The sequence below is a fragment of the Ptychodera flava genome, chromosome 21, assembly GCF_041260155.1.
Source record: "Ptychodera flava strain L36383 chromosome 21, AS_Pfla_20210202, whole genome shotgun sequence".
NCBI lineage: Eukaryota > Metazoa > Hemichordata > Enteropneusta > Ptychoderidae > Ptychodera > Ptychodera flava.
This window is the reverse complement of record NC_091948.1, coordinates 14,868,279-14,886,494: the sequence shown is the minus strand read 5'-3', so window position 1 is coordinate 14,886,494 and position 18,216 is coordinate 14,868,279. Positions and strand designations below refer to the sequence as shown.

At 35.6% G+C, this 18,216-nt stretch overlaps 2 protein-coding genes and 1 long non-coding RNA gene across 6 annotated transcripts in view; 2 read left to right on the top strand and 1 right to left on the bottom strand.

Moving 5' to 3' along the window:
* The window catches only part of LOC139121523 (telomerase reverse transcriptase-like), a 34,922-nt gene that overhangs the window by 8,841 nt on the left and 7,865 nt on the right, over positions 1-18,216 (top strand). For all 3 annotated transcript variants that reach the window (XM_070686483.1, XM_070686482.1, XM_070686481.1), the window contains exons 6-7: positions 16,364-16,449; positions 17,346-17,952. In XM_070686483.1, coding sequence (XP_070542584.1) covers positions 16,364-16,449; positions 17,346-17,952 — 693 coding nt within the window. The remainder of the gene's footprint in view (positions 1-16,363; positions 16,450-17,345; positions 17,953-18,216) is intronic.
* LOC139121528 (uncharacterized) lies at positions 108-4,428 on the top strand. The gene is made up of 3 exons (XR_011549305.1): positions 108-264; positions 1,464-1,701; positions 4,239-4,428. It is a non-coding gene; the product is annotated as an uncharacterized lncRNA (long non-coding RNA).
* LOC139121527 (uncharacterized) lies at positions 150-3,124 on the bottom strand. Of its 2 annotated transcripts, XM_070686489.1 has the most exons (5): positions 2,883-3,124; positions 2,216-2,495; positions 1,784-1,999; positions 1,308-1,491; positions 150-982 (listed from the first exon to the last, which is right to left on the bottom strand). In XM_070686489.1, exons 3-5 carry the CDS (start codon positions 1,943-1,945, stop codon positions 813-815), a joined length of 516 nt encoding a protein of 171 aa, XP_070542590.1. In that variant the 5' UTR covers positions 1,946-1,999; positions 2,216-2,495; positions 2,883-3,124; the 3' UTR covers positions 150-812. The 2 variants fall into 2 exon arrangements, with proteins under 2 accessions (XP_070542590.1, XP_070542591.1); XM_070686490.1 differs by lacking the exons at positions 2,216-2,495; positions 2,883-3,124 and having other exon boundaries at positions 1,784-2,151.

Below are 18,216 nucleotides of genomic sequence, written 5' to 3'. Positions count from 1 at the left end.
TATGTGAGATTTCACATCAATATGCCGTGTCATGTGCGACGCACTTATTTTGAACACTACAGGGCCTTCAGCATTGTAGCGCTACTGGTGGGCGAGGTCGAAAACACCAAAAACTCACCGACCGCCTCACTGTAGATTACTATTTTGCAGCTATTGAAACTGTTGCTGAAGTATCGCATGTTGCTCTGAACTCTTGAAGTAATTGTGCTGGATATATGACGTTGATGACATACCGGTAATTCACGTAGCAGAATCATTAAACAGGTAAGTTGTACTGTAGTATTTATTCATAACACAATCACATTCACAGTTATCAATTATAATTCCAAGTCCCAGCTTATTTAAAAGGTAAGTTATATTGATCATACATGTACATGTATAAAAAGTTCCCAATTGTAACAGGTAAGTTGAATATTAGTATTTATTCAGAACACCATCGCATTCACAGTTATCAATTATAATTCATACCAAGCTCCACAGTAATGAAACAAATATTTGGTTTTGTATCCTCGAAAAGAAATTTGTTCTTTACATCATCAGCAAAATTTGATTGGTTCATCAGCTCTTTCTTATGGTCAAAAACCATAGAAACAGATGACCATAAAAACAACACTATTTCTATATTTCAACTCCAGCCTCTGTCTCTCCAGTTAAGTGTACAAAACTCTACATGCTTGTTTTGCATCTTTTCTTTACAGCTTCAGGCTTAAACTTCTGAGTTGTTGGAGACACTTGTGTCCAATGTTCTTTCATGACACACTTGGTGATTTCTAGGTCATCTTTCAGTCCCCTAACGTTGTATCTAATGTTATTTAGATCAGCATGCACATGTTCTCCCCCCTGTTCGCCATGGAACCACAGCCAAAACCCCATTTCTGTATCCAGGGAACTGTGTGATCCTCCAGTATGTGCATTTTAGGAGACACTTTGGCATTTGGAAATTGCTCTCTGTAGAATGCCATAAGACAATCAATGTTAGTTTCTGAAATAAAAACAAAGCTATCTGTTAGGAGAGGAAATTATCAATGCCCATCAAAGTGTAGTATAGCTATTTACCCATCTTCATGAACACTATTTGTCTCTACATTTAGTTTTTTCATGTGATAATCCACACATGCATAATAAGTATTTTGCACATGATCACAAAAAAGAATGCATTGTTATTTCCTAATTCATTCTGATAAAACTTAGGAAGTCCCAGATGATCAGTCAGTGTACTCATAACTCAAAATCATTTTGTAACTAAGAATTCCTGAAATAATAATGTTACTGTATTAAAATGGTGCTTTTATCGGAAAATCACGTACCCAACTCTTTTATCTCTTCAGCTTCCATATAATCACATTTGCTGTAGCCGGCATGGCACTTTGCAAACATCTTCAACAGCTTATTGAATTTTGTACATATTGTAGTGGCCTCATCCTGATACTCTGGACTAACAGCTTTCACTTCTTCTATTACAGCATTGGTTAACATGTCAATGTTGCCATCCTGCATGAATGAAGACAATCAGAGATAAGAAATATTGAAGAAACCTTGGCAGTCTAAATTCCTTGTGCACACAATGGTACCTTCTTCATAAATTCATTTTGAACAATCTTTCACACAGTGAGTAAAATTTGTTGAAATGAAGGAACTAAAGGTGAAACAAGGCATGCAGACAGTCAAGGTAAAGATGCAGAATGCAGTATATCAGACAAGGTAAGTTGTTTTGTTGCTTTAGCACACATGCCCACTGACATGATATTAGACGTGAATGTGATTGCAGGAGATTGCCACTCACCTGCAAGCATTTATGGACGTGGTTTCCCACAAACGATTTTCCATGGTAGGCCTGCCTTTTGACATTCATCCGTTGTAGGGTTTTGTCAAGGGTTTGTACCAGATTGAGTGTACCACTTGGATCTATTTTCTTCTGTAACTTTGCAATGTCATCCTCAAACATGTTGTAAAACCGCAAGAATATCCCCAGATCAAGATGTAAGCTTGGCACACATACCTATATGTGAAAATTAAAGAGGATATGTAATATCAATCACAGCTACTGATTCTAAATGTTTATACTAATGAAGTGGTGTCTAAAAATACCAATAAATTCTGAAACTGTATTCATATACTATAGACAAGGAATTATATCATTCACTTTTGCCAATGTGACAGAAGCTTTAACTTTTGATGGATTTTTAAAACAATGTTGAGTGTGTTCATAGTTTACCTGTGATATGGGGATCTCAAATATGATATTGTTGATGGCATTGTTGTACTCCTTTGCATTTTTCAGTTTGCCCTGCCCTTCTGCTAAAAAGTTGGCATGATCTTTGATTAGGCTGTCAATGGATCTGGGCTGGGAGGTCCGTAAGTGTCTGGGAATTTGTGACTCATCTTGAGTAACATGGCACCACAAACAAAAGTGTCTTCCACCAGCACCACTGAGTCCGTATATCTTACAAAGGTATTCATAATCACCAAAGCCAAATAGACGGAAAGTTTTCTCTCTGAAAGAATAATGACAAAAAGGAGAGTGGATACAATGAAATAAATAGTGTAAATATTATAGTATAAATATTTTATGTAGAGAATTTTCATCACTTATGCAATGAGATGTCCATGTACTTTATTTTTCATGTCCGCTGTTGTGTATACGCCATCAGATACATGCTTCTAAAATTGAATGAAAATTAAATCCTGTAAAGACCATGCAGATCAAAGAGGCACCAATTTACAAGTGGTATAGCCACAAACAGATTAGGTCAAATCGCAGTAAACAAAACACAGGTGCCTTGTAATTACGACACTGTGTTTGTGTACGGCGACTTGACGTCATCAGTGTGTGGCTATACCACTTGTAAATGGTGCCATAAAAGATTTCTGGATGAACTTACTTCCAAGTCAAAGCTTTCAGTTCATGTAACTGTTCCCTGAATCGATCCAAAGCAGTACTCAGATTTTGGAAGCTATCCCCGCTTTCAAAAAGACAAAACACCACTGTGTTCTGTTTGGCATTAGGATGGGGTACATTTCCAAGCTAAAACATAGCTTTGAAACTTCCACCACCCTTATCCCCACCGAGTTTGACCCATATTTCATCTTCAGGGATCTTTCCTCTGTGCCATGATAGCAAGTTCAGCCTAGAAAAAATTAAAAGATTCAGGATTATATAACTGTTTATATGTAATTCATGACAACCAAGTGGTGACACCAAGAGTACAAAATGGAGAGTAGCTCAAATATGTGAGCATAAATTAAAATACAGCTGTACATGCATGTCTATGTGTGTTTATGGTCATGTCTCATGATTTCTTTAATGCGTGAGATCCATATAAACTCTACATTACAGACTAACATCCAGCTAGAAATTATTTCAAGGTATATGTCACTTGCCTGTCATTTTCATTTAGCTGTTGTAGCACTTTCTGTGGGAGACTGTCAGCATACACACATGGAGCAAGTTTTACTATTTTTCCTTTATCCTCGTTGACCAGGAACGGCAAATTTTCCGCCACCAAATTGTCACCGATAATGTTGTTCTTTTCCTGTCTCATTTGCTGTTCCCCACCACTCTTCACTCCCCACTGGTTGAACCATCTAGTTATGTGAAAATATGGCACATTAGACCATTAATATAAATTTCACTTGGCAATGAAAAGCTCAGGTTTGAAGGGACAAAGTCACCAACTTCTATTTTTGTCATTTTGTTTCTTTCAATAGATTATTTACATTGTTCTGCTCTCTGATGTAGTCTCAGTCACTGGTGTTCACAACACAACTCACACTCTAAATACGGGTAAAACATGAGAATACTACTATCACATAGTTTTTGGTATTGACTGAAAATTAAATGATGGAAGTATTCATGTGTAATATCCCTGTTTAAGGTATGGGTTGAACTCTTACCAGTGTTTGAGCCTATATCAGTGAGTTGAAAAATATAAATAATTTATTAAAGAAGTTAAAGTGACAAAAATAATTTCAAAAGTTAGTGACTTTGTCTCTTTAATTAATGTAACCATTCTCTTTTTTTTCAGGTGTGACAAGACTAACCGTTTTAATTTTCTGTTAGAGTTCCAGGAAATCCCAAGATCCGTCTTCACTGCCAGCAGTTCCTCACTACTGATGGAAACCCTCGGAATCTTTTCAAACAACTGATCAATACGTTTCTGCTTGGCTGCTACTTTAATTTCATCTTTCTGCTGTGTGCCTGATGACCCCATGCTTATTTTTTCCCTCTGATCTTGCAGGTATTTGGAACGTCTCCTGACTGTACTTTTGGATGCCGTGTCTGTCTCAACTCGTGGCTGGTGACTCTGAACAAGTACTAGTTTCTGAATGAAGAAAGTATTGTAATACATGTGATGTGCATAAGTAAATTACCAAAGATGAATGCATTCCAGTATTATTTGCAAATAAAAAACAGTGAAATTGAAAGAATTTGTTGTCATGGTTTCAAAATGAGTGCAAGTAATGAGTGAAATTTCTATGAATTATCTGTGAATTAAAGTTGTGTAAGAACATCTTTTTTGCTTACTTTCATTCTTATGCTCTCCTCTGTCTTAAGAGCTTAGAATTAGTTTCTAGGAACATCATAAAATACACTAAACATAAGACAAAAATTGCGTTTATAACTTTTCTGCAAATACCAAAAAAGTCGAACTTACCGGTCCACCTGTTTTATATACAGCACTTTTACCATCTTCAGACTGCTTTAACTTTGTCTTCAGCAGATGGGTTGCCACTTTTTCTAACTCTGGAGTAAGTGGTAACTCTAATGGCCTCTCAAGAATATCAGATGATACACTAGACTCTCTCTGATGTGAACTTTCAGCCTGACTCAGTTGACAAGTGTGTTGGCTTAGGTGCAAAGAATTGCAAACTTGCTTGCATTTATTACATTGCATTGGGAGGGACCGTAAAATATTCAAAAAATAAAGTTTTGCAGGGGTAATTGAAAAGCAAGAGACAGTTTGTGTACAACAGGGGCAACTAATGCAGGACATTTTCTTTGTCAAAAAAAGATTATTTAAACAGTTACTGCAATAAATGTGCTGACAAGGGGTTTCTAATGGCCTGGATAGAAAAGAAAGGCATATGCTACATTTAATATCCCCATCAGGCATAGGACTAAAGGCCTCAGGCCAATCAAAAGTGGGTGACTTTAGGGCCTGCTCCTCTAAGTATGATTTCCCTTCCTCTGTTAGTATCTGATCTATTTGGTTTGTGGAGTCAGTCTGGGTAGGTGGGTCTTGTTTTTTAGTTGATGGTCTTCCCCTTTTAACTCTCTTAGGTCGCCCCCCTTTGCTTTGTGCTTCAAACTGGGAGCAAACATGACATGCTCCAACCCTGGGATGGGAGGCCCATAAATCTTTGAAAGGCTCTGAAGAGAAGACAGTTTTATTCAGCAGACGTCGATAACAGAGATTACACAACTGTTTTGGATGTACGTCTGCCTCATCTCTACTCACATCAAGGCCAAATGTGTACGAAATTTGATCCATGTATACATTGCACAGTTTAGGTTTTTTCCCTTGCAAGTCAGCCACGGAACTTTGGGCTCTAGAACCACATATTCGACACAGTTTTTGAAGGCAAAATTGGTGAAAATCAAATCCTGACATAATTTTTGAGAAAGTAAGTGAATATTTTTTGAAAATTCAAAGAAAAATTACTAAAATAATCGTGAAGGTCGAAGTAATTAACTGAAACTGATACCGAAAACAATGCGCGTACGTTTGAAAATTGCCTAGCAACGAGAAAATTATCGGCCACACCAACAGAAAAAAAATTTCGAAAATGCTATTTAAAAAAATTAGCCTCAGAGAAACTCTCTAGAAATATAAATATGCCACTTACTCTAACTCCCTAGCTATATGAAAGTTGCTGACAAACTCAAAAAAGTGTTAAAATTTGCCCTGGAAATTGCACCTCACGGCCGCCAACGTCGCCTGTCACTGGTCAAGGCGTCTCTTCAGAGTACGTCGGCAACTTGCCCAAATTTTCCCGCGGATCAGGTTTTGACGTCAGAAACTCATTGATATTCATAAAATTGCTTTCTAATGAACACCTTGACACCATATTTGATACTTGTTTGACAGTGCGGACGCAGATACCCGAGACGCGCAAAATCGATTTTCCTTCGTGGGTGGTATGGAACGCGAAAATTTCAAAAAAAAATCACTAAATCTAGCGCTACACATTGTAAAGAAATATCGCCTGTAGTTCATCGAGAATTCAACTTATGTTAATTATAACTAGGCGAATTGAAAGATAAATAGTTAGATTTACCAAATCGTACATTATTTAGTGTCTTATTAGTTTATATCGCTGAAAATCGCGAAGTCAAAATGTTGTCTCGTGCGTTTTGACAGAAAATACAACTCATTCACTCCTGAATTTTCCGGTCATGCTCATTACATGTTTCTTCTCCAAGTTTGATTTTGTCACTGTCCTTTTACACAGACATCCAACTGAAACGCTACGCCCTCAGTTTTGGCGATAAGGCCGTGAGACGGAAATGTTAACTTAAAATAGCACTGGCGGGTACAGGTTGTCCTTGCAAATCCCTAAAATAACAGCTAAAGCGCATGCGTGAAGGTTGCCCTCTAGCGACGATACTCATTATAGCGCTTCTCAAATATAATTTTTACTATAACCCAAACGGGATTCGAACTGCCACACACTCACAGCAATATCGCCTAGCTGCTAGGCCTCACACAAAACCAGTCGGTTACCGTTTACCGTTTCTCATCCTGAACTTTTGCACTAGAGAAAGTATCTCCCCTATAAAAGGGTAGAAAATTAAGCAGAAAAAATGAGGCGATTTACTGAAGCCTTGTATCTCTAAAGTGGCCAATATGAATTTATCAAAAAAGCATAAATGAACTATTACTGATTGTCACTTATTTTTCTGAAATGCACACTTGCATATTGAGCCAGAAAGGGAAAAAAATTACAAGTATCACAGCTTCAAGGCTTATACCTGAGTTCAATTATTTTAACAATTATTGTTCTAAAAGTACAGGTTTAATTAATGATGAGGTTATGCGATTTACCTAAATTAAAATACGAATTTTTAGCTACTATAGACTATAGTCTATAGAAGCTATTGGGATGGGTATCCGTCCGGCGTCAGTCTGTATGTATGTATGTATGTATGTATGTATGTATGTATGTCCGTTTGTGAGGCGTCCGTCCACTCAAATATCTTGAGAACCGCAGTACTTACTGATTTGATATTTGTTGTGTAGATGAAAAATATGATTTTGAGAAACTAATTTTTTTAATTTTTTGATATTGTTGAAAATAGGCAAATTAATGCCAAAAAGGTGTTTTTGGTAAAAAATCTTCTTCTTCATAACCGCTGGTCAGACAGCTTTGTTATTTGGTATACAGGTCCCTAGGGATAACACAACTTAGATTTGTTCAAATTTTGATGAAATATGCAAATGTGTATTTTTAAGGAATTTTTTTGTCATTTTTGGTCAAAGTTTGACTTACATTGTATGTAATTCTTGTACTGTATAAACCCTATCAATTCACCCAGAAAAAAATAATGAATATGATTTTAAATAATTGAATTAATTAGGAAATCATCAAAGCCAAAATAATTTTAGTGTGGAATTATCAGAAAGTTCAACTTTTTTTGACAGTTCATAGTGAATTGAGGATTAAACATGTAAAGGCAACTTTCCTGAATCCCAACTTTGATATATTCTGAACCACCATTTATGTTATCCTAAAGAAATTGCTCATAATAGTTTGTCATGATAGGGTGGTCAAATAAATAGAGATAGAGAAAGTTCTAATTTCCATTTATGGTTGACTTGGTAAGGATAAAATAAGATTACTTTTTGAGGAAAAAAATAGAGTGGTCAATTAAAAGAGTGGTCAAAGTGATAGGGTTTTTATGGTAAAGCTGGGCTGTAAGATTCCTCATGTGCTATTTATAGCAGTTATGCAATCTGTGTAAATAGTGCAATGAAAGTGTAACATGATTCCTTATAATGCTTTTGATGACCTTGAACTTCTTAAGTTTCAAACATTTGTCTCTTCAGTGTGCTTTCTCTGAGTAGTACAGTCTCAACTTATTCGACAGAACTTACAATGTTAATTTGAAAGTTAAAATGTGCTTGGTTAATAGGATGAAAATACTGATATTAAAAGATAATCAGCTCAAGATTCTTTATAACCTGACAGATATGCTGTTTTTTTATGACGTAAATCTTGATTTAAGCAAGTCTTGTTTACTTTAATTAGAATGTAATTAACTCTCGTTTATTTGCTATTATAGACTAATATAGTCTGATGAAATATGCAAATCTGTATTTTTACGGAATTTTTTTCCATTTTTGGTCAGGCCATCCTGAAATGAGCTATCAAAGATATCCACCTTCTTCATCAATACATGTGTCACAAAAGGTTATTCTCTACATAACACAGCAGAGCTCTGTCAACTGTTGAGCCGCCTGTTTTTTCAAAACTGCTGGTCAGACAGCTTTAATATTTGGTTTACATGTCCCTAGGATGACCTTAGTGAGATAATTTCATACAGTCAGGAAATACTTAATTTTGTATCCATGTCTATAGTAGCTTCAGGGACAATGGCCCTATGTTTTATAAATCTTTTACAATTTGATGCAATAAGTATCTTACAACAATACAACAACAATATGCCCTATAAACTTTATTTTAACTCCATAGCCATGATAGGTATACGCCTCTTTTCAAAAGGGTCAAACACAAAGAAAACTTATACACAGAAGACAGAGTAGAGGATAACAACAACATTACAACACAGACAGGTTTCATGTAAAAGTGTCGAAAAAGCTTTGTCGATAAAATTTGTAACAAGCCTGCTTAAAACCTCTAACACTTGTACAACTTCTTATTGCTGAAGGCAAATTGTTGTACAGGTAATTACTCAAGAAGACTGCTTAAATAATTCGGTTCTAGCAAATGTAACTTGTAGAGCTTTATTACTAATAAATCTTAAAATCTTTGTCGATTTTTGTACTTCGTTGAACCAAAATTCATAAAATTGCAGCAAATCTAGATTGTAATAAATGTCTTTAATGGCAATAAATCATTGTTGTAGTTGTATGGTGGTCTTTATTTTGTGATTCTAGGCCATCGGCCCAATACACTTCACAATAAATTAAACTTTACAATAACTGACAGGAAAAGCAATCTGACAAAATACTTAATAATTTAGCTATCATATATCTCTTTTCTTAATGTCATCGCATGAAATACAAATGCTGCTAAACGCTGTAGTGTAGAAGTGTCCTCTGAAGACATTAAAAGATAAAATTTTCTTTCAGAAGGTGGATTGAAGTAAAACGGTGGAATGTATTTATTTCTTATGTTGTCAAAAAAGGGGCAAAGTAGGACAAAATGATACTCATTTTCAATCTCATTTCTCTCACACAGTATACAAATTCGTTCTATTCTATCGTATTTTGTCTTCTACCTATCTCGATTCTTAAACAATGGGAGGAGCAACGTAGATGAGCCAACATCTTCATGTGAATATTGATTTTAACAACAGAAAGATATTTTTCTGGTTCGAGAGAGGACTTAAATTTTCGATAACAAATAAGTTTGTCAAGAGAACAAATCTCACTCTGCCATTTACAAAACAAATAACGCTTAAAATTTTCAATAAAAGTATTCATAAAGCTCTTCTCATCTAAGACTTCTTGTCGATCCCACACGTCTTGTAAATTGCATAAAAACAATAAATTTTGACATGTTGAATCCATGTGGGTTTCGACCTAACACCTGATTTGTCAATGTGATAAAGCATTACATAACATTTCTTTGGGTATCTATTCTTTGGCATTTTTAAAAGTTTTACCCAATATTTGATACATCGTTTGGCCGTGTGGAAATATATCGGAAACCGCCCACACTCACCTAAAACTGCTACATTGGGGGCATTGCAAGAAACTCCTAGCAAGGTTCTGCATGCAAGTATTGGACTCTTTCCAAATTTTCATATTGAGCGTATCCCCACACTTCAGAGCCATCGGTAATACCATTGTATCAAAAATTTTAAAAAATACATCAAAGGAAAATACACCCGTCTTTTTACTTGCTCTTGAAATACCCAGAAATGCTTTTTTAGCTTGCTGTGCAAGTGTTTTTGTAGCCATTGACCATAATAATCTACAGGAAAACATAATACCCAAATATTTATAGTAAGAAATAACATCGACTTTTTGTCCATTGAAAAACCATTTTTCGGCCTTTGACAGATAGCCACCAGCTTTGAAAACAATTTTTGTCTTCTTTAAATTTACAGACATTTTCCATCTATTACAATAAGAATTTAAACAGTTTAAAAGACGCTGTAAACCAATGATAGTATCTGAGAAAAGAACTACATCATCTGCAAATAACAAACATAGAATCTCAACTAAATCAGGGAAAAGTTGTATGCCACGATATCCACTATTTTGGACTTCACTAGTAAATTCGTTTATGAAAAAAGAGAATAAAAAAGGATGAGCATACATCCCTGCCTAACACCGATGGGACAATCAAAATAATCTGTACACGTATTATTTGTTCGTACACACGATTTTACATCCCCATAAATAGCGTGTAACATTTTGAACATCTTTCCTTTGACACCACCTTTTAGAATAATATACCATAACCTTTGTCGCTCCACGGTGTCAAATGCTTTAGAGAAATCAACAAAAGCACAGTAAAATTTGCCACGCTTTCTTGATAAATATTTCTGTATAATAGACTGTAAAATAAATATATTGTCTACAGTTGAATATCCACTACGGAACCCAGCTTGTGTTTCATCAATCTTACCCAATGCATCTGCCCAAAATGTAAGACGACTATTTAAAATAGATGTAAAAATTTTACTAAATATACTTAACAAAGAAATTCCTCGATAGTTTTCTGGACAATTTGGTGAACCACTTTTGTAAAGAGGAACAATAATTGCTCTGGACCAGTCTTGTGGAAAAATACTTAAATCAAAAAGTCTGTTAAACAAAACATTTAAATATGGAATGAGAAAATGACTAGTGGATTTAAAAAAATCACCTAAAATGCCATCTGGTCCAGCTGATTTACCATTCTTAAGTTTACGTATCGCTCTATCGATTTCCTCATTTGTAATTGGGGAATTCAGAACATCCCAATTTACTTCCGCTTCCTCGTCAAACAAGTCATCAACAGAACTTAAAAGACTCTGCAGTTCATCAGATAAAGAAAAATTGTCTGTAACACGTTCATTGCATGCAAAAAGATTACGAAAATACTCAAAAAAGGCCTCTGGTTCCACATTATTTTGAAATGAGCGAATGGAAACTATATGTTTTACTTTAGTCCAGAATTGTTTTGTATCTGTCAAGGAAAAAGTTGCCAATTCAAAAAATCATTGTTGTAATGACATGTCAAAAAGAAATTTAAATGTTTCAGTCTTGTCACGCATAACGTTCACTGGCCGTCAGTCCATGTAGTGTTGATCTGAAAGAATAAGTTCACACCACTTATTAATATACATGCATATTAAAAACCAGCAAATTTATCATTTATTATACATATGTTTTAAAAGTATTTGTCAATGATTATTTATCAAGTCCTCGGTCAATTGTTAGGACAATTTAGTGCGTAAATTGTATAAAGAATGACACTCTTTGAAAATTATCACTTCAATGGATAAACATGCATGATATATTAACAGATATCAGTAGCAGATATTGTTATATAAAACAGGATTTTCACAAAACATCCTTCCATATCAGCTGTTCTGTGGAATCGTCTGACTTAAATGCTCTCATTTGTTTCTGATAGGATCTCATCTCCCAAACTTAATGCACATCCGACGTGAACTCCCAATAGACTCCATATATGCTTGATATGAACTTCAGCCTAATTAGTATACAGCATCGCCCTCTAGACTAACATTTTCGCTAATGTGTACACTGGTGAAGCTAAAAAATAGTCACTGCTATGGCTAAAGACGCGGGTCATAGGAAGGGGACTTTGTATTTTTCATGTTTAATACTACGTCACATTGTAGACAGTCAGAGAAAAATCGAGAGAAGAATCGGAAATCGTACCCAAAAATGCAAGAAGGTCGTTATTGACAGGTATGGATTCAGAGACGTATTGGAAGCCATTGATGCTGGTTTATCAAGTAAACTATAGCTTTTTGTCAGGAAAATCCGTCTCCGAACTCGGCTGTACGTGCGTATAGCGGCTATTCCATTTCCCGACTTTCTATGTTTCTAATGCATACCAAAGCGGCCATCGCCGTATATCGAACAGCAAGTGACTGTGGCTCGAGGGTAACTTGCATGGTATTGTTTTTGAAATACCGCGACGGTTATAGCTATTCTGCATGATAATACATTAAGTAAGCGACAGAAGGTTGTCAACTTAATGCTTCCCTAACAAATAACTGGATTAAACGACCGTGATACTAAATATGAATATTGTGAACGAAGTTATCATCAATTATATCGCCTGGAAAGTTAATGTACTTCCGGTTTTCAGGTGTCTGCATTTCATACGCTATCGTACTGTCAAATGACCTCCTCCAGAAGCGATATTCACAAAATCTATTCCTATAAATAAACTGTCACGGAAATTACCAAAATTGTTCAAGATAAGGCCGTGAGACGGAAATGTTAACATCAGAAAGCAGGACATAATACTGACAACTTTCTCCTAACGATGCAATCCACTATCGTCAGCAATGTCAATTTTCTTTGGGCATATTTACATTATTTAGAGGAGGATTACTGCATGAACATTCAATTTTGATCGGAGACCAGTATTCTTAAAATAAGATTACTTAAAATATTCGATCTCAAACTTACTTTGCGAAATTAAACGAAAATTTGGAGAGCTCCACCTACCTGAACCGTCACCCAGTCAGTCTGATGTTGCTCTGAAGCGCACGCCAGGACCCCTTGGCAACGATGGAATTTGGCATAAGCATGCTTAGCAACAACGGAAAAATCGCATATCTGCGTCCGCACTGTGATGATTTTTATTGGATAAATCTCAGTAGAAACGGCAGATGCCGGCGGGTAACCAAGGGGCTGCATACCTCATTTGCATACAGTCACAGTGACCTGACCTCTGATTTACGCTGTCTCCTCGCGCATGCGCACAACTTAATTCTCGTTATCTGGCAATCTGAACATACGTGGGTATGTATGTATGTATGTATGTATGTATGTATGTCCGTTTGTGAGGCATCCGTCCGCTCAAATATCTTGAGAACTGCAGTACTAACTGATTTGATATTTGTTGTGTGGATAAAATATATGATTTTGAGAAACTCTTTTTATTAATTTTTGATACTGTTGAAAATAGGCAAATTAGCACCAAAAAAGGCGTTTTTGGTAAAAAATCTTCTTTATAACCACTGGTCAGACAGCTTTATTATTTGGTATACAGGTCCCTAGGAATAACCCAACTTAGATTTGTTCAAATTGTGATGAAATATGCAAATCTGTATAATAGGCAAATTAGCACCAAAAAAGGCATTTTTGGTAAAAAATCTTCTTCTTCATAACCACTGGTCAGACAGCTTTGTTATTAGCTCCGCTGTCAGCGACGCGGAGCTTATCAAATAGGTTGATTTTCCGTCGTCGTCCGTCGTCCGTCGTCCGTCGTCGTCGTCGTCGTCCGTCAACAATTGCCTTCTCCTCTGAAACTGCAAGTCCAATTGCTTTGAAATTTTATATGCAGTTCACTTGGGGTGACCACACTTAAGTTTGTTCAAATCGAGGTGAAATTTGCATATTTGTATTTTTGGGGCAATTTTTTGTGTTTTTGGTAAAAAAATCTTCTTCTCTGAAACCGCTTGTCCAATTGCTTTGAAATTTGATATGCAGTTTACTTAGGGTGACTGCAGTCAGATTTGTTCAAATCGAGGTGAAATTTGCATATTTGTATTTTTGGGGCAATTTTTGGTGTTTTTGGTAAAAAAATCTTCTTCTCTGAAACCGCTTGTCCGATTGCTTTGAAACTTGATATGCAGTTTACTTAGGGTGACTTCAGTCAGATTTGTTCAAATCGTGGTGAAATTTGCATATTTGTATTTTTAAGGCAATTTTTGTCATTTTTGGTAAAAAAATCTTTAAAAATCTTCTTCTTCAAAACTACCAGTCAGAAAGCTTTGATATTTGGTACATATGTCCCTAAGGATGATCTATTTCAGATTTGTTCAAATTGTGCAGAAATATGCAAATTTGCATTTTTAAGGCAATTTTTGCCATTTTTGGTCAAAAAATGTATTTCTCAAAAAGTATTGGTCTAATAGTTTTGAAATTTGGTATACACGTTTCTATAGATAAACTGAGTAATATATATTGAATTTCTGATGAAATCTGAAATTTTGTATTTTTGGGGCAATTTTCGCCATTTTTGGTCAAAAAATGTGTATTTCCAAAACTATTTATCTGATAGCTTTGAAATTTGATATACAGGTTCCTACAGATAAACTCCATGATATTTATTGAAATTGTGATGAAATCTGCAATTTTGTATTTTTTGGGCAATTTTTGCCATTTTTGGTCAAAAAATGTGTATTTCCAAAAGTACTCATCTGATAGCTTTGCAATTTGGTATACAGGTTTTTACAGATCACCTTAATGACATTTGTTAAAATTATGATGAAATCTGCAATTTTGTAATTTTGGGGCAATTTTTGCCAATTTTGGTCAAAACGTGTATTTCCAAAACTACTCATCCAATAGCTTTGAAATTTCTGAAGTTTCTAAAGATGAACTAAATGATATTTATTAAAAAATAATGATGAAATCTGCAATTTTGAATTTTTGGGGCAATTTTTCCCATTTTTGGTCAAAAAATGTGTTTCTCAAAAAAAGTACTGGTCTAACAGCTTTGAAATTTGGTATACAGGTTTCTATAGATGAAGTTATGAACTAAATTTGATCTCTTGAAATTATGATGAAATCTGCAATTTCATTTTTTTGGGCAATTGTTGCCATCTTTGGTCAGAAAATTTTATTCTCAAAAAACTACTCATCAGATAGCTTTGGTTGACATGTTCTTAGGGATGATCCGATGTGATATATTCAAAGTATGATGAAATCTTCAATTGTGTATTTTTGCAGCTTATTTTAGCCACTTTTTTCTGGCCTCTGCATTGAGCTATCAAAGATTTCCACCTTCCTAATCAACATGTGTAAAAAATACTTATTCTCTACATAAACACAGCGGAGCTATATCGGCCGCTAGGTCGCTTGTTTGGTACACAGGTCCCTAGGGATAACCCAACTTAGATTTGTTAAAATTGTGATGAAATATGCAAATCTGTATTTTTACCGAATTTTTTTTTTCCATTTTTGGTCAGGCCATCCTGAAATGAGCTATCAAAGATGTCCACCTTCTTCATCAATACATGTGTCACAAAAGGTTATTCTCTACATAACACAGCAGAGCTCTGTCAACTGTTGAGTTGCTTGTTTTTTCAAAACCGCTGGTCAGACAGCTTTAATATTTGGTTTACTGGTCCCTAGGATGACCTTGGTGAGATAATTTCATAAAGTCAGGAAATACTTAATTTAGTATCCATGTCTATAGTAGCTTCAGGGACTTTGGCCCTATGTTTCACTTTTATATTCTCAAGCATATTGCCATCCACTGGCCACCTTGAAACCTGATAAGCTGATGTTTTTCAATTGGCCCGAATATTCCACTTGGTCAATATGCTTCTGGAAAGTCCTGAAAGCCTTTGAACGTATACCATCCTGGAAATTCCTGGAAAAGTCCTTGAAAATGCATTACGGGAAGGCTCCATTAACTTAGGAATACCCTACTTCACTAGAGGATCAATTTCACAGACCTGCCTTTCCTACAAGGCACAACAATAGCACCAGCTGGATTAGATAAACATAACAATGGAACATTCACACCTTGGGGATTAAAAGTCTTCTGTTTGTCACCCGAGTTGCTAAGGCAAGGACTCGGGTTTCAGGTACCATGCAAGTTAATGCAGTCGTCCCCTAATGGAACTTGAGTTCTGGAAAATTGATATTCCACCCACAATATTTCAAATGTGACAAGATGATAAGTCATGATATAATAAAAATGATATGAAAAATGATGTATAAAAATGATATGTTGTAAAAATGATACCTGGGAAATGGTATTTTTGACCTCATATGAAGTCCTTGAAAATTACTCAAATTTAAAGTGACTTTGAGTGTGTAGACCCTAATTCCAGAACACTTGCATATTGACCAAGTTAGTAGACCATATCAAGTATAGTGATATCATTTGCTATGATGAGAAATAGACAAGAGAGTTCATTGCTGATGATGTTGTCATTTCTAATGACTTTCTCCTCCATTTTTCCCAGAGTTGGTGATGATATAATGATGCACCTACTGCTCCATACCAGTCTCTTTATGTTTGTACCTCCAGACTGCTATGTTCAAATCACAGGTATGTTAAGCTAGTTCATGCCTCGAAATTTAAAAATTTACAGTTTCGCCCACACTTACCTCAAGGAAACTTTCAACTGTTTCCTTTCAAAATCAAGAATAAAAATTTACCCAACATTTACCGACACTTAAAATTCAAAATGGCCGCCATCCCTGTGTTAACTCTATGGGGAAAAACAAAATTTTCAATTTTCACTAAAATAAGATGGTGGAGGCTTTATCTACTCCAAGATCTTCAAACTGAACCACACCAGTTGCAGACCAAAAATGTATTGTAAAAGTTTGAGAGTCTCAATATCTGTCCCCGAGGTGCATTCTAGCTTAATGTCTGCAATTGATACAAAATTCTTCACTGTTTCTGAATTGTTTCTGTTATCAATGAATACTATAACTGCCATTCTACTAAATGACTCATATCGTAATTGCAATGACAGTAAAACAACTCTGAGGAAAGTTTAAAGATAAGTTATACAGATTTTAGAGAAGTGAGAGTAACCATGGTTTTCACACAAATTACAGTCATATTACAAAAGTTTATCCAAAATTAAAGTCATGCAGAAACTGTAAATATCTCCAGTGTCACTCACAAAAAACTTTCCTGGAAAAACATTCAAAATAAACAGTCCTAAGTATGGTCATGAAGATTATATTCTGTGAATCCACACAGACCCCCCTTGGACTTGTTGTTTGTGATAAGTACTGATACCAGTCAGAAAAGTAAAGAGTATGGTATACGTAGGTTGTATTGCTAGATGAGGATATACTTAGGTTGTATTGCCAGATGAGGATGTATAAGACTGGTAAAGTAATAAATACACCAGTACAAGTGCCTTTCCATATATTCTGCAGATTCAAATATCAATATGGAATTGTCATGTTTTCCTGTTTCTCTGCTAGGAATCCCGATTGATAATCAACAAAGTGCTGGAAAGATTAAGTCAGCGTCTGAAAGGAGAAAGAAGAGGAGATATGGTAAGGCTGAAGAAGGGATCCAGGGAAAAAAGTTTAAACCTAGCAGTGCAATTCAAGATGTACGTAGACTTAGGAGAAAAAGATGTGATAGTGAGAGCGGACCATCCACCAAAAGACAGAAGGTTACTTTAGAGGCAGAGATTGAATCTGGGATTGATGGAAATGCAAACATTGATGAGAAAGCAGCTGATGATGAAGATGAGAGATCTAGGCAGATTATAGATGGAAAGAAGAGCAAAGGGATGACATCAGGAGTGAATCAATCTGTGCATGTCTCGGGTCACCAGGCAGCCAGCTCTAACCATAAACACACTGTTGACTGTGAGGGCAGCATTCAGGCCATGGATGCCAATGAGAAGAGGAAGAAGGAGAAACGAAAAAGGTTGAAAAAGGAAAAGACTGGCATTGTCGATGTGCCTTCAAAGACAGAAAGAGAGGAGAAATTCATGAAGAAACAGAGAACGAAAAGATATAAATGCAGAAGAAAAACAAAGTCCAAGCAGAATAAGATGTTATTTACAATCAATGAAAGGTCAGTTTCCTGTGTTCAAATTGATGTTCTGTAACTAAACATAAGCAAACTATATCTCTATTTTTTTTAGATTTGTTTTTAGATTTTGTTTCATTCAATGGGTTCAGTTGTTTATCATAGTCCACTTACACCTACTCATATCAAGTCAAGATACTGACAAGTCAAATTGTAGGATACTGAATATGTACCTTTGGTTCCTATTGAATGTAATAATTTCAATTCTAATCATAGAGCAGAAGATTCCAACGACCATGACGTGTAAGT

Coding starts and splice junctions, on each gene's coding strand:
- LOC139121527 (XM_070686489.1), bottom strand. CDS start 1,945: ATGTTTGAGGATGACATTGCAAAGTTACAGAAGAAAATAGATCCAAGT. Junction 1,492..1,783: donor ACGTCCATAAATGCTTGCAG/GTGAGTGGCAAT, acceptor TCATTCATGCAG/GATGGCAACATTGACATGTT. Junction 983..1,307: donor TGAAGAGATAAAAGAGTTGG/GTACGTGATTTT, acceptor TTTTTATTTCAG/AAACTAACATTGATTGTCTT.